The sequence below is a fragment of the Taurulus bubalis genome (genome assembly GCF_910589615.1).
Source record: "Taurulus bubalis genome assembly, chromosome: 15".
Classification (NCBI taxonomy): domain Eukaryota; kingdom Metazoa; phylum Chordata; class Actinopteri; order Perciformes; family Cottidae; genus Taurulus; species Taurulus bubalis.
In genome coordinates, this window is record NC_136603.1 from 2,986,975 (window position 1) to 3,002,475 (window position 15,501).

The 15,501-nt window shown below is 44.7% G+C and overlaps 2 protein-coding genes across 2 annotated transcripts in view; both read left to right on the forward strand.

The window, feature by feature from the left end:
- LOC306747641 (V-type proton ATPase subunit d 1) overlaps positions 1 to 7,459 on the forward strand; it is a gene marked incomplete at its 5' end in the record, with an annotated part of 8,528 nt that extends 1,069 nt beyond the window's left edge. Inside the window, 7 exons of the mRNA XM_079230711.1 lie at positions 1,684 to 1,855; positions 2,800 to 2,978; positions 4,214 to 4,293; positions 4,478 to 4,555; positions 5,216 to 5,392; positions 5,533 to 5,610; positions 6,314 to 7,459. Coding sequence (XP_079086837.1) covers positions 1,684 to 1,855; positions 2,800 to 2,978; positions 4,214 to 4,293; positions 4,478 to 4,555; positions 5,216 to 5,392; positions 5,533 to 5,610; positions 6,314 to 6,475 — 926 coding nt within the window. The 3' untranslated portion in view covers positions 6,476 to 7,459. The remainder of the gene's footprint in view (positions 1 to 1,683; positions 1,856 to 2,799; positions 2,979 to 4,213; positions 4,294 to 4,477; positions 4,556 to 5,215; positions 5,393 to 5,532; positions 5,611 to 6,313) is intronic.
- Positions 7,460 to 8,822: 1,363 nt separating this feature from the next.
- Positions 8,823 to 11,763, forward strand: foxr1 (forkhead box R1; the record flags this gene model as incomplete). The annotated part of the gene is made up of 7 exons (XM_079230507.1): positions 8,823 to 8,943; positions 9,049 to 9,141; positions 9,384 to 9,592; positions 10,078 to 10,146; positions 10,522 to 10,649; positions 10,725 to 10,957; positions 11,735 to 11,763. The coding sequence occupies 7 exons, from the start codon at positions 8,823 to 8,825 to the stop codon at positions 11,761 to 11,763; spliced, it is 882 nt and encodes a 293-aa protein (XP_079086633.1).
- Between the last annotated feature and the right edge of the window lie 3,738 nt (positions 11,764 to 15,501).

Genomic DNA, 15,501 nt, shown 5'->3' on the forward strand with positions numbered 1-15,501 from the left:
TCCCTACATTTTAAAAATAGCCTCGTTACTATTTCATTTTGGTTTGTTTTCACTCCGGCTTGTCATCGTTCAAAAACACACGCACCAAAAACCTCTCCGCCCCGTTGCCCACAGATACGTGCGCGCGCACACACACCAGCGGACAGAGCGCTGCGAAAAATATGTGCGCGATTTGACGCGACGCCGTGAGCTCCGTGAGCTCGTCTTTTCCTGCTGTTGCGTTTCTCAAAATAAAAAAACAGATCTAAGCTCAATGTTGAGCATGAATTGAGAGAGGCCGTATCAAATCTACAACCCCGTTTATAACATATGTGTCGAGGAAAGCAGCTCACTGCTCCACTAATACTGATACAACCTGATGCTCACATATCTGCACTCATTCTGTTTTGTTTGGCAAAAAAAATTAAAAGCTTGTTGTTTTCCACAATGAGCTATTTAGTAGTAACTAAATATGAGTAATTTTTTGCACAGATAGAACTTACACAAAACATTGTCTGATGGGGCAATCTGATTTACTTGAAAGTGATTGCAATTGTCTTTATTCTGTTATTTATAAAAGCACAGATGAGTCACACAATTATGTTATTTACAGAAAAAGTTTGAGAACCACAGCTTTAAGTGTTTGTGTCGGAGTCGCCGCCTATTTTGCACGATTACAATACTTATAGGCAACTAGTTGTCATGTCTTGTCGGTCTGTGTCTGAGACGCGGCTTAAGAGTTTGTCCTTAATGGAAAAAAAACATTCCCCTTACATTACTTTTACTTTTATACTTTTAAGTAGTTTTTAAACCAGTACTTTTACACTTTTACTTAAGTAAAAAGCTTGAGTTGTTACTTCAACTTTTACAGAAGTATTTTTAAACCCTAGTATCTATACTTCTACTTGAGTAATGAATGTGAATACTTTTGACACCTCTGTATATTTCCTGTGTATACTGCTGGTAGATTAGCCTGACTAATAACTAATACATACTAACATGTATTAATTATGTTTATGTTTAATCTGCAAACTAAATGTCTCGTATTCAATGTAGTGAAGTAGAGAACAACGCAAATACTCAAGGCAAGTACAAGTATGACAGACTTGTGCAGTTATTATGTACATGTACTTCAGTACTGTGGAGCATTTTCCAAACCATAATTATATTGGCTTTATTTATTCCTGTACAGCATCAACATTTAAATAATAAAAAATAAGATTGATGCTCACAATAGATGTCCTCTTTAAGTTTCACTCTTCTTAAAGATACATCCAGTTTGTTTCCTGCTAAATGTATAAAAGAAAAACACTCAAGTAAAAATGAGAATCCAAGATATTAAGCATATGATAATGTAAATAGTGCAGACTTTAAAATGTAAACTATACTTCTGTCTAACTACTGTAGTGATGCGAATGAATAAGCTGCACTAAGACGTATAATATCAGGTGTGTGTGTGTGTGTGTGTGTGTGTGTGTGTGTGTGTGTGTGTGTGTGTGTGTGTGTGTGTGTGTGTGTGTGTGTGTGTGTGTGTGTGTGTGTGCGCGCGCGCAGGTGTAAACAGGAAGTAGAATAAAGTTCACTGTGGTGGTGTTATTTTATCTCTGCTGTACTTTTAAGACAGTTCAAATAAACTTGAACTACGGGGTCGGGGAGCAGCTGAGTCGTGGTGAACATTCTTATAAATCTGGCGTTTCTTCACAGATCTGAAGCTCCACCTGCAGAGCACCGACTATGGCAGCTTCCTGGCCAACGAGGCGTCTCCGCTCACCGTGTCCGTCATCGACGACAAGCTGAAAGAGAAGATGGTGGTGGAGTTCCGCCACATGAGGAACCAGTCGTACGAGCCGCTGGCCAGCTTCATGGACTTCATCACGTAAGAGCGGCGACGCAATGAGCAACAAGCGAATATTACTCGTATTGTACACGAGGACTTCACGGTGTTATTGTCTTTTTCACCATTACCTTATGGTGAAAAAAGGTCCTGCTCTTTAAATACATTTCCCCAGAATTCGGCCCGACTGAATCGACGCAGGATGTTTCCACACGACAACCTTTGACTGTATTATATTATATATATATATAATATATTATATATATATATATTATATATATATTATATATATTATATATAAATATATATTATATATCTTAAAGTGCTCATCGACTCTAACGTCCAAAATGTTATGAAACACACAATTTCCCAGTCTTTTCTTTGTGTTCTTGTGGCACTACACAGTGGTGCGTTCAAGTGTGCTCCGACAAATGAGAACTGATGGTGTAAAGCAACCCATCTATGAGTTCTGACGTTGGAGAGAAAAAGAAAATCATAAGAGAAGACAAGAGAAAACGTAAACGCCTTTAAAATAATGTGTTTCTGAAATGCTGCTGTCCCGTCTTCCTTCAGTGTCCTTGAATGCACCACCAGGGACCAGTTTAAAGTGGTTCCTGCCTGTAGGTCCGTTACAATGACACTGAAATTGACACATTTCATAATATTTCTCACACTAAATTAAAGGTTTTAGGGTTTTTAGTGTGTCTCATATTGTTGAGGCTTTAGATTTCCTCTGTGTTTTATATTCTGTACTAAAATGGACCGAATATAAATATAAAGTGTTGATTTAACTTTAAAAAGAATAGTTGGCAGTGATATATTTTCTGAACTATTTAAAAAAACTTATATGATCATTTAAAAAATAAATTGATTTGATTTTTGCAATGCAATTCAACATTATTCCAATATAGAGCATGAAACTGATGTTTATAGCTGTTCCCGATTTTTGGGGATTTTACAATTTCTGCTCCCCCTCGTGTCTCCAGGTACAGCTACATGATCGACAACGTCATCCTGCTGATCACCGGCACGCTGCACCAGAGGGCCATCTCCGAGCTGGTGCCCAAGTGCCACCCGCTGGGCAGCTTCGAGCAGATGGAGGCGGTGAACATCGCCCAGACGCCGGCCGAGCTGTACAACGCCATCCTGGTGGACACGCCCCTGGGTGCGTAACCCCGCCCATTTTAAAAGGGGGCGGGGCTGTCCGTCTGCTCTTCTTGTGTGTTTTTAATCCAAGAGACTCTAGGTCTCTGAAGGACGCCGATCAGTGAGGGTTAGCCGAGTCGCCGTTAGCGGCTGGTTCAGATTCTCAGTGTTCTCTCAGGTGAAAACTGACTCGTGGACTCTGACTCGTGGACTCTGACTCGTGGACTCTGACTCGTGGACTCTGACTTGTGACTCGTGGACTCTGACTCGTGGACTCTGACTCGTGGACTCTGACTCGAGACTTGTGGACTCTGACTCGAGACTTGTGGACTCTGACTCGAGGAATCTAACTTGTGACTTGTGGACTCTGACTCGTGGACTCTGACTTGTGACTTGTGGACTCTGACTCGAGGAATCTGACTCGAGGAATCTAACTTGTGACTTGTGGACTCTGACTCGTGGACTCTGACTTGTGGACTCTGACTCCAGGAATCTGACTCCAGGAATTTGACTCGTACACTCTGACCTGTGAAATCGGACTTGTGACTCGTGGACTCTGACTTGTGACTCGTGGACTCTGACTCGTGACTCGTGGACTCTGACTCGTGGACTCTGACTCGTGACTCGTGGACTCTGACTTGTGACTCGTGGACTCTGACTTGTGACTCGTGGACTCTGACTCGTGGACTCTGACTCGAGACTTGTGGACTCTGACTCGAGACTTGCGGACTCTGACTCGTGACTTGTGGACTCTGACTCGAGGAATCTAACTTGTGACTTGTGGACTCTGACTCGTGGACTCTGACTTGTGGACTCTGACTCCAGGAATCTGACTCCAGGAATTTGACTCGTACACTCTGACCTGTGAAATCGGACTCGTGACTCGTGGACTCTGACTTGTGACTCGTGGACTCTGACTTGTGACTCGTGGACTCTGACTTGTGACTCGTGGACTCTGACTTGTGACCCGTGGAATCGGACTCGTGACTCGTGGACTCTGACTTGTGACTCGTGGACTCTGACTCGTGACTCGTGGACTCTGACTCGTGGACTCTGACTCGTGACTCGTGGACTCTGACTTGTGACTCGTGGACTCTGACTCGTGACTCGTGGACTCTGACTTGTGGATTCTGACTCGTGACTCGTGGAATCGGACTCGTGACTCGTGGAATCGGACTCGTGACTCGTGGACTCTCCTGCAGCAGAACAGCAGTTGGCGCCAGAGCGTTCAAGCTTTCCTCTTCTTCCCTCCAGCGGCGTTCTTCCAGGACTGCATATCTGAGCAGGACTTGGACGAGATGAACATCGAAATAATTCGTAACACGCTTTATAAGGTAAAGCGCCTCATAGTTATGATCGTACTTATTAACGCTTAAAGAAAGGCGGGGGAACCGGATTGTTTAATTAATATTCTAATTATTAGAGATCTAAAGATAAAACAAGATGAAGACAAATTAAAATCCATGTTATTGTCTTTGTGGTTCCACTGAGTTCCCTCCTCACCGTCCCTCCTCTCAGGCGTACCTGGAAGGGTTCTACAAGTTCTGCTCCAACCTGGGAGGAACCACGGCCGACACCATGTGCCCCATCCTGGAGGTGAGCGTCACACAGACGGATCAGAAGTCATCAAGGAACGATCATCACTGAGATGAATGCTTTTTAAAGACTACAGAACTTATTGTGTCGCTGCTCGAGAAACAAAAAAAATAATTAAGAAAATAATGAAAAAGAACCAATAAGAGTCTTGATGAGTGGCATGAATCCGGAAAACGAAAAATGTGAATTTCTTTGATAATTTCTTTTACAAAAATTGGCAAACACAGAAATCTATCTATTCAACATTTAGGTAAAGTGTCCACAAGTTACCAATGTTGGAAAAAAGAAGTGGAGGCGCCACCTGCTGTTTATATTGAGATATTACTACTTCCATCCTCTCCTCTCCTTCTCCTCCTCTCTCCCTGTTTATTTTCGTAATTCAATGGTTTTGATGAAATATCACAATTTAAAGCTTTAGTTTCAGTTGCTTTTCTGATGGAAGAGTTGGTCCCACACGGTGTGTTCAAGGACCGTCGGAAAGAGGAAAATCTGACGATAATTGCAGTTTTCACAGCTTCTTGCTGAGATGAACAGTTTAGTTTTGGCTGTTTGAAGAAAACGTGCTTTTCCATCCCGCCGGCGGGTTTTGGGGTTCAGAGCCTTAAGGTGGACTGACCTTTTTTAAGGTGGACCGGCTAATCTGTGCTTCCTCCGCTGCAGTTCGAGGCCGACAGGAGAGCCTTCATCATCACCATCAACTCGTTCGGGACCGAGCTGTCCAAAGAGGACCGCGCCAAGCTCTTCCCCCACTGCGGCAAGCTTTACCCAGAAGGCCTTGCTCAGCTGGCGCGGGCCGACGACTACGATCAGGTCAAGATCGTCGCCGACTTCTACCCGGTAAGGTCGAGACCCGGCGACTCACTTCCTGGTTTCTCAAAGTGTCTCGTTATAACCAACACCTCACTGTGTGTGTGTGTGTGTGTGTGTGTGTGTGTGTGTGTGTGTGTGTGTGTGTGTGTGTGTGTGTGTGTCTGCAGGAGTACAAGCTGCTGTTTGAAGGAGCCGGCAGCAACCCGGGAGACAAAACCCTGGAGGACCGTTTCTTTGAGCACGAGGTGATACACACACGCAAACACACACGCACGCAAACACACACACGCAAACACACACATGCAAACAACACGCAAACAACACGCACACACACGCAAACACACACACACCCACACGCAAACACACACACACGCAAACAACACATGCGCACGCACGCACACACGCACACGCAAATAACACGCACGCACGCAAACACACACGCACGCAAACACACGCACGCAAACACACACACACGCACACAAACACACACACGCAAACACACACACGCAAACACACACACACGCACACACGCACACACATGCAAACAACACGCACGCACACACGCAAACAACACGCACACACACACACACACGCACACACACACACACGCAAACAACACATGCACACACACACACACACACACACACACACACAAACACACGTAAACACCCACACACACACGCAAACAACACACGCACACACACACGCAAACAACACGCGCACACACACACACACACACACACACATACAAACACACGTAAACACCCACACACACACGTAAACACCCACACACACACACAAACACACACACTCGCCGCCCCCTTGTGTAATCCGTTGATTGTTTGCAATATTGTATACATGGATTCCAATAAGCATCGTAGACGCCGTTGGATCGCGGCGTTGTGCTGTACTCATCCTCCTCTTCCTCCTCCTCCTCCTCTTCCTCAGGTGAAGCTGAACAAGCTGGCCTTCCTCAACCAGTTCCACTTCAGCGTCTTCTACGCCTACGTGAAGCTGAAGGAGCAGGAGTGCAGGAACATCGTGTGGATCGCCGAGTGCATCGCCCAGCGGCACCGCGCCAAGATCGACAACTACATCCCCATCTTTTGAGCCTCTTCCTCCTCTTCTTCCTCCTCTTCTTCCCTCCGCCGTCATTTCATTGTGTCGCCTCGGTGTTAAACATTCTGACGGTTTGATGCTAAATCTTCTGCATTCCTCACTCGCAGGTGTTAATTGATTTGTTGCGTTGCGTTCAGGCTCTTTCATAAACCCTGTAAAAGCCCCAGAGAGTTCAGCGGTTGCTGCTAGCTTGAATCTGATCGGCTCATTTGACTTCCAAACTCTCCGGTTGTCTAAACTCTGACGCTCGCTGTGTTGTTGTTGTTGTTGTTGTTGTTTTACGGCGCTTCCTGTTTACACATCGGCTGACCAAACACAAGAAGAAGAATTTGCAATTTACTCGCCGCCGTCCGGCAGAACGGAGCCGCCTCCGTTCAAACAACCGCCGTCTTGTCTTCTTTATTGTTTTTTGAGATCATGTCAATCTTAAAGCGACACGTAAAGCTGCAGCCGGCTGGATGTGTTTCTGTTAGATTTAAAAACTACAAAGAAAACGCCCAAAATCAGAAACTGAACGCGACCGTGAAAACGTTCCTCTGCTCATCATCATCATCATCATCATCATCATCATCTCCAGGTTCTAATACGCCTGTATTTATTTCTGTTTCCGTGCTCCTCTTCGTCAGCATGTCTGGTCATCGCTGTGGCCCCTCCCCCTAAATAACCCCCTAAACTACCGAGTGACGTGTGTTCGAGCCCCGCCCGGTTCGCTGCATTAACTAGATCGTTGTTAGAAATGAAAATATAAAAGAATCCAGCGGCCGAGTTTGTGTGAATGAGGTGAAATCTTGTGAGTATACGACCGACTAAATGTTTAAACTATACAAAGATATATAGATATTTAAAGATGACTATGATTTTGTTTACTCATGCTGTAAAAGAAATATTTGATTTGTTTTTCTGTTTTGATCTGTTTCTTACTTGTGCAATGTGAACTGTAAATGTGATGGAAGAAAATAAACGGACTAAACTGAACCCGAAATCCATTTTGACTTTCTTTGATGTTTTGTTAAGTTATGAAATAACAACGAAGACTGAAGTTCATTCTCATGTTTTATTTGTCTTTGCTATCAAATGTGCGGACAGAGAGAGAGGATTTGATTTTGGGGGTCAAAGGTCACTGACTTTTTTTAAATTATTATTTTGGCCCATAACTCAATAATTCATCTGCTAGTTATGAACATTTCACACAAACGGCTCAGGATAAACGCAGCAAACACAGGTGTGCCGGGGCCCCGTTCCATTTAGCTATGCTGGGGCCCCGTTCCATTTAGGTGTGCTGGGGCCTGTTCCATTTAGCTATGCTGGGCCCCGTTCCATATAGCTATGCCGGGGCCCCATTCCATATAGCTATGCCGGGGCCCCGTTCCATATAGGTGTGCTGGGGCCCTGTTCCATATAGCTATGCCGGGGCCCTGTTCCATTTAGCTATGCCGGGGCCCTGTTCCATTTAGCTATGCCGGGCCCCTGTTCCATTTAGCTATGCCGGGACCCTGTTCCATTTAGGTGTGCTGGGCCCTGTTCCATTTAGCTATGCCGGGGCCCCGTTCCATATAGGTGTGCTGGGGCCCTGTTCCATTTAGCTATGCCGGGGCCCTGTTCCATATAAGTGTGTCGGGGCCCTGTTCCATTTAGCTATGCTGGGGCCTGTTCCATTTAGCTATGCCGGGCCCTGTTCCATTTAGCTATGCCGGGGCCCTGTTCCATTTAGCTATGCCGGGGCCCTGTTCCATTTAGCTATGCCGGGGCCCTGTTCCATATAAGTGTGTCGGGGCCCTGTTCCATTTAGCTGTGCCGGGGCCCTGTTCCATTTAGGTGTGCTGGGCCCTGTTCCATTTAGCTATGCTGGGGCCCTGTTCCATTTAGCTATGCTGGGGCCCTGTTCCATTTAGCTATGCCGGGGCCCTGTTCCATTTAGCTATGCCGGGGCCCTGCCCTCGGGCACGTTGGCCCTGCGGTGACGGGGTAAAAGGCCTAATCAAGTGTTTCTGAGACCAAGTCTCCATCGTGACCAAGCGGTCTGCTCACCGGCTCCTTCCTGAGCTTTCGGGTCCCGTGTCGGGGGCTTCTTCCTCGTTCGGTCGGCTCGGGGGCGTGGCCACCTGAACAGGAAATCATCGCTCACAACAGGTGCAGATTTATTTCATCAATCCAGAGCAGTTTTTGGCTCCAGTTGGTTTCAAACTGCAGAATTATTATCACACAACATTGAGTTCCTTCAGGTGCAACTCTTCAGGCTAATTGAGACCAATCAGGCTGCCGGGCTCCAGCTGTGGAAGCCGCTGCCTGCAGGCTTCAAGGCAGCCGGTGAGCTTCTAGTTGAGCTTATTGACGCGCGATGAGCTTCAGGCTGAAGACCAGAGCCGGGCTCTCGGCGCTGCACTGCTCCGTGGGGCTGACGGACTGGGACATGGACAAGGAGCTGAAGCTGGCCACCACCACGGACCAGTTCTACCACGGTGACGGGTTTACTATTGGTCTCCTGTGAGGGTGACTGTCCTTCACTCCCGATGAATCCCAGAGAACCACTTCAGACTTTAATGATAAAACTGTGTGTGTGTCAGACGACCAGCTGAACGATCAATACGTGGCCCAGAGGTCGTCTGCTAGAGCCTCAAGAAGAAAGGATGACTTCATTTGGTACGATAAGACTTCAGGTGAGCTGAGGAAGCATTTCACTTGTTTTTCAGAAAGACTTGAAGCTTTTCACTTTGCCTGAACCGTCACCAAACACACCCCAGATCCTCTGGTTGCACCACGCCGTGTTCTCTGAAAGAAAGTATCCTCTGCATTTCACTGGGGGTTCAGAGTCTTGCTCAACAGAGACCGGGGAATCGAACCGTGGACCTTGTGGTTTCAGAACGACCACTACACACATCTCTGTTGTTCTGTCCTCCAGACACCTTCGTGAAGCCCAACCTGTGGCTGCTGGTGAACCCCAGCATCGCCTGCCCTCTCCGGTGCGGCGAGGCCTCAGCCGGGCCTCAGGGAGTCTGCTCCCCGGCTGAGGGAGTCCAGCCGGCCCGGCTGAGCCCCGCAGAGACCCAGAGGCGCCTCGCCACAGAGGCCCACGGGTCCGGCCTCCGCAGGATGCAGCCCGAGCACTCGGTACGGTGCACAGTGTTATTGTTATTGTGCAACCTGTCTGAAAGGTTCCCTGTGGAGGTTTAGACCTCGAGTAGCGCTCTGGATACCAATACCTTACCATAGTACCCGCTAACAAAGCAGTTTTGTTTAAAAAAAGATGTAATTCACAGTGCTGTGATTTAATATAATATGTGAACATTCTCTAACCCAATATGTGAACATTGTCTCTGCAAAGGTTGACTTTGAAAAAGTGAAGCAGAACAAAGTTAGAGGGTTTAGAACATTCAGACGAGGTCTCCAAAATTTGCATTGGGGCACATTTGTGACATTTGAATTTTCTCATGTACCAAACCATGTATGTAACTTGCATATTACTGGTGTTCAATACAGCAGTTTGGGGCTTTTTTTCATAAAACAAGCTATGATTTACAGTTTTATATAACAATCGCTCAGTCTGCGGGATGCTTTACTGACGGTTTGTGTTTCTGAATGTCTTTGACTGTTAGATGATGAATGAAGACGTCTCCGGTCGACCAGCGAAGAACAGACGGAAGGGAAGAACCCCGACTTCCTGGGTGAGAGCTCTGGTTCCTCCGGAGGGATGTGGGCAACCCTCAGAACACCTGTTTTAAAAGGCCATAACAACTTATTTTGTTATATCTTTAACTTGCTTGTTGCTTATTTAGTCCATGTTATCAATAAGATCTTTAGAAAATAAGACATATTTCTGCAATACAATTGACTTCATACAGATGTTGAAACAACTGCTGGCTACTTCAATACATATTGGACTAAATCATAGCGCAAGTTAGACATTACTGTGATGTTCCGGACCTTTGCATGAGGACATTTTCTCAAACTGGACCTTGTTGAACATTAGTTGAATACCCCTGCTATAGGAGGAGCAAATGTTTTTTTTTTTTTTTAAATGATGTTCTGTCTGCTTCCAGGACAATAAGACCCTGAAGCCCGGATCCTGGCCTCGTCCCCCTGTGAACTACTGCATCCTCATCGCCTTGGCGCTGAAGAGCAGCCTCACCGGGAGCCTCAAAGTCCAGCAGATTTACAACTTCACCAGGTCGGCGGGACGCCAGGTTTATGTGGCGACTAAAGCCCCAGCTTCAAGGTAACAAGCTGTAACGTCTCCCCACAGAGAGCATTTCCCCTTCTTCCAGACGGCTCCAGACGGCTGGAAGAACACCATCCGACACAACCTGTGCTTCAACAGCAGCTTCCGCAAGACCTGCAACCAGCTGTTCCGCGACGGCAAGAGGAAGTCGTGCTTCTGGCACCTGACGCTGGACGGCCACCGCCGGCTGAAGGACGAGATCCGCACGCTGACGGGGGAATCCTTCAAGCAGCTGCAGAGGAGCATGGCCCGGCCGGGTGAGCAGCAGGGGGATCGTCCAACGCTACGATATTATCACGATACTTAAGTTACGATATTGGCACAATACTTAAGTCACAATACTTAAGTCACAATACTTAAGTCACGATACGATATCATCACGATACGATATCATCACGATACTTAAGTTACGATATTGTGACGATACTTAAGCCACGATACGATATTATCACGATACGATATTATCACGATACGATATTATCACAATACGATATTATCACAATACGATATCATCACGATACGATATTATCACGATACTTAAGTTACGATATTGTGACGATACTTAAGCCACGATACGATATTATCACGATACGATATTGTCACGATACTTAAGCCACGATACAATTTTATCACGATACTTAAGTCACGATATTATTACGATATTATCACGATACTTAAGCCACACTACGATATTGTCACGATACGATATTATCACGACACTTCGATATTATCACGATATATTGAGTATTTCGATATATTGCACTTTTATTACCCTTTTTCAACCGCAAATTGTCCCCAAAGGAAAACTTTGTCAACATATTTGATCTAATAAGATAAAGTTTTCAGTCCGTTCATCGTTTTATTGCAATAAACTGACCAACACTGTCATAAATGGTGCATGCACCTGACAAACTGAGCTTCCGTGTATCGATACAATATCGCCACATAAAAGATCGCTTTTTTTTTTATTTAGCTCCAGGACTCATAATAAACGCAAAATAATACACATAGACTGTTTTCTTCTTGTTTTTCAGATGCCATTCAGAGTTTATTCGCGATGTGATTGCAGCTGTAAAAAAAGCATCAAAGAGTTACAATCAATTCAACTTTACATGCTTCACTGTTATGCTGATTATTTATTTATTGTTTTGATTTTCTCACTAGAAAACGTGCAGATATGTGCACAATGTCATCAGTGACATTTAAACCTCGCTAAATTAATGAAAAAAGAAAAGTGTGTTAATGATTAAGTTTGATTAAATGTGATTTATTCCATGTTGTGTTTTTCTTTCAAAGAATTAAGCTAAATGTTTCATTAATCTTTAGAACAGAATTTGAATCACTTTGAAAAAAATAAAAATGTGTTTATGCTGAAATGCTGTTAGTTTTATTTTAGACATAAACTACTGTTGAAATGAGCTAAAATTAGCATGGGTCGCCTGGGTTACAATAATAACCTCCGGCTGTCAGTCATGTTTTTATGCCTGTGGGATCTGAGGTCATTTTCTTGATTTTTACATAATTTCTTAAATTCACTTTTTAAAGTCACTTGCATATGATAGATATCCATGTGTTTCACATCTAAAACTGCAGAACAATCTCTGCTCTATATATAATGAGGCACCATTGTCATAAGGCAGAAGTGTATCAAATAAATCCAAGATTATCATGTTTATTATTATACAAATGTTTATTAATTAAACAAACCATATTTAGTTTAACAAATCTGACTTATTTATTCCTTTATTTTCTTTTTTTACTGCCTTTTTATTTTTTTCATAATTTACCGGTTGAGATGTATGCCAATCAAAGTATCTGCATTGATCTGATTATTGACTTGATCTGCCCGGCCTCATACCTGGTGACTGTGAAGCCGGATGAGAACAATAATAAAAGATTGTTGTGTGACTTCTACCCAGAGTTAAACCCCTGGTTTTATAAGGTCATAAAAACATGCTCTGTGACATGAACTGTTCTCTTCAACGATTGTTGTCCGAGGACATTTGGAGTCACACGAGGACGTTCCCATGATGCAGCAGGGTTTCTGTTTTTGTATTGTTTGTTGTTTTGGGGCCTGCTTCTCTCCGTCTCTCCAACCAAAGGTATCCATATCTTTCAGGTCTGTAGGTAAATCTCTTGCTTCATTTGCCAACAGTCAAATGGTGTGTGGAGGTGAGACGCAGCAGACGGTTGGTTCAAGTGTCTGCCAGTCAAATAAGCTCAGAGGTGAGATGTTCAGCTGCAGCACCGCGGGATCCTCACTGAGCACCAAGGGACCGGGAGACGAGCACCGGGACGGGCAACCGGACACCGATTTATGGTCTTTTTAGGTTTGTTTCTTTGGGGGTAAAATCAGCACAATATTCCTAAATATAATCTGAGAAGTTGAAGAGATCCACGAATGATTCATCTGCTAAACGTTTGAATAATGTTTATGACAACAATGAAGAGCTGCTTCTCCGGAGCCTTCCTCCTCCTCTTCCTCTGCGGTACTGGGTCTGGACTGGGATCAGTGGTGGTTAACTACTACTCGTACGTACAGGCTCATTTCACCTGGCACGACGCGCAAACCTTCTGCAGCAGGTGGGTCCTCTTGATCAACGGTTAGAATGTGGAGACGGGATCATGAAAAAGAACACTGGAAATTATATAAAAAAAAGAGTTTTGGTTGGATCAATGGAAACATCCCGTGTCTCATGATGCAGAATCTTTCTATATATTTAGAAAGTGCTTTTCAGATAAAAAGCTTTTACAAAAACATGACGCATCCAGGAGCACTGAGACGAACTCTAACCGCAGGGTTCAAGTGCTCATGAAACAAGAAACTATTTAAGATGTGGATCAGAAAAATAAACTCATATGACGCAAATTACATATAATAAAAAAATAAAAATAATGACATATAAAAACAAATCGGACGATCGCACACGAGGTCCAATGACCACAAAGGAATGAACTCTTCAATGTTCTCGTAATTTTGATCGCTTTACTCCTTGACTGTTTGTATAATTAAAGCTGATGTGTGTGTGTGTGTGTGAGACCTTTTTCAACATGTAAATGAATGTCCTGGTAGAATTAAATAAAGGTGATTAAAAGAGCCTCTCTCCAGCGGGGGTCAGGATATCTTACTACAGGTCACGTTGCATACAAAGCTGTTTGAATTGTCCTTTTTCTCTTTTGGGGTAGCATAGCTGGGCTGGCGACACCAACTTGGCCACCATCTTTAAGGAGGCGGATGAAGTCCGCCTCGACCTGTATTCTTATCAGGCCTGGATCGGCCTGCACAAAGAGCAGAGGACCTGGAAGTGGCCGAGCGGTTACACCTTCATCAAGTTCTGGTACTGGGGGAAGGACGAGCCAGACCGCAAGGACGACTGTGCTTCTGTCTTCTACAGCGGCAAATCGTACTTCTTTTTTTGTAACATATTTTATATTGTGTGTATATATATTCATGGAGATTTCCCCAAAATCTAAAATACATGTTGCTCATCAATCCACATTGTTTAGTGTTAGAGTTGCAGAGTGTTGGGAGATATATGTTGGCCTTCTCTCCGATATAATATTATATTACAATAATCTTATCCTGAGTAACCGGGTCATGATTTCTGGAAAGAGACATTTCTGCTGCGTTTCTACAAATGTCGTTTTTGGCGCTTTAAGCCCCACAAGACGAGTGACGTATAGTCCCGTTAGGGAGAGAAGGTTTTATAAAATATAGTTTTATGAATGGCTCATCAGGTAAAAGGAAATAATAGTTGGGATTTTAAAGTACACTGTCCTCTTTTTTTAGAAGAAAACAATGCCAATGGAAAAGAAAAACTTCCTCTTTGTAATTTTTTTTTAATATTTCTCTCGACAGGTTCTATGGCAGCGATTGTGAAGGACATTACTTCTTCTTTTGTGAAAAGCCCGAGGGTGACAGTAAAAGTGTGTTCGTACCGCTGTCGAGGAACTGGGCTGAAGCCCGGGAACACTGCACCACTCAGTTCAAGGATCTGGCATATCTCAAAGACAGCAAAGATGTGACGAACGCCACCGGAGAGCAGGACTTTCCGGTCTGGATTGGGCTGCACAGAGAGGGTAAAGACAATAGTCTAATGACAGTCCCCATCTCAAGTTTTTAAACATCAGCATGAAAATATCTAAATTCAAACCATGAACCAACCGCCCACCAATAAACGTAACAAATTCTGCAGAGATTCTGTAAACCGATAAGATGTGAACCCAAATACATTTCATGAAGACTCTTCGTATCGGCCCTCGTATTGCGCGTGCTACACGCACAACGCTACACGCACAACGCTACACACACCACAACGCTACACGCACCACAATGCTAAATGCACCACAATGCTACACGCACCACAACGCTACATGCACAACGCTACACGCACCACAACGCTACACGCACCACAATGCTAAACGCACCACAATGCTACACACACCACAGTGCTACACATAGCACAGTGCTATACATAGCACAATGCTACATGCACCACAATGCTACACGCACAATGCTACACACACCACAACGCTACATGCACAACGCTACACGCACCACAACGCTACACACACCACAACACTACACGCACCACAATGCTACATGCACCACAATGCTACACGCACAACGCTACACGCACCACAACGCTACACGCACAACACTACACGCACCACAACACTACACACACCACAACGCTACACGCACAACACTACACGCACCACAACACTACACGCACCACAACGCTACACGCACAACACTACACGCACCACAACACTACACGCACCACAATGCTACACGCAC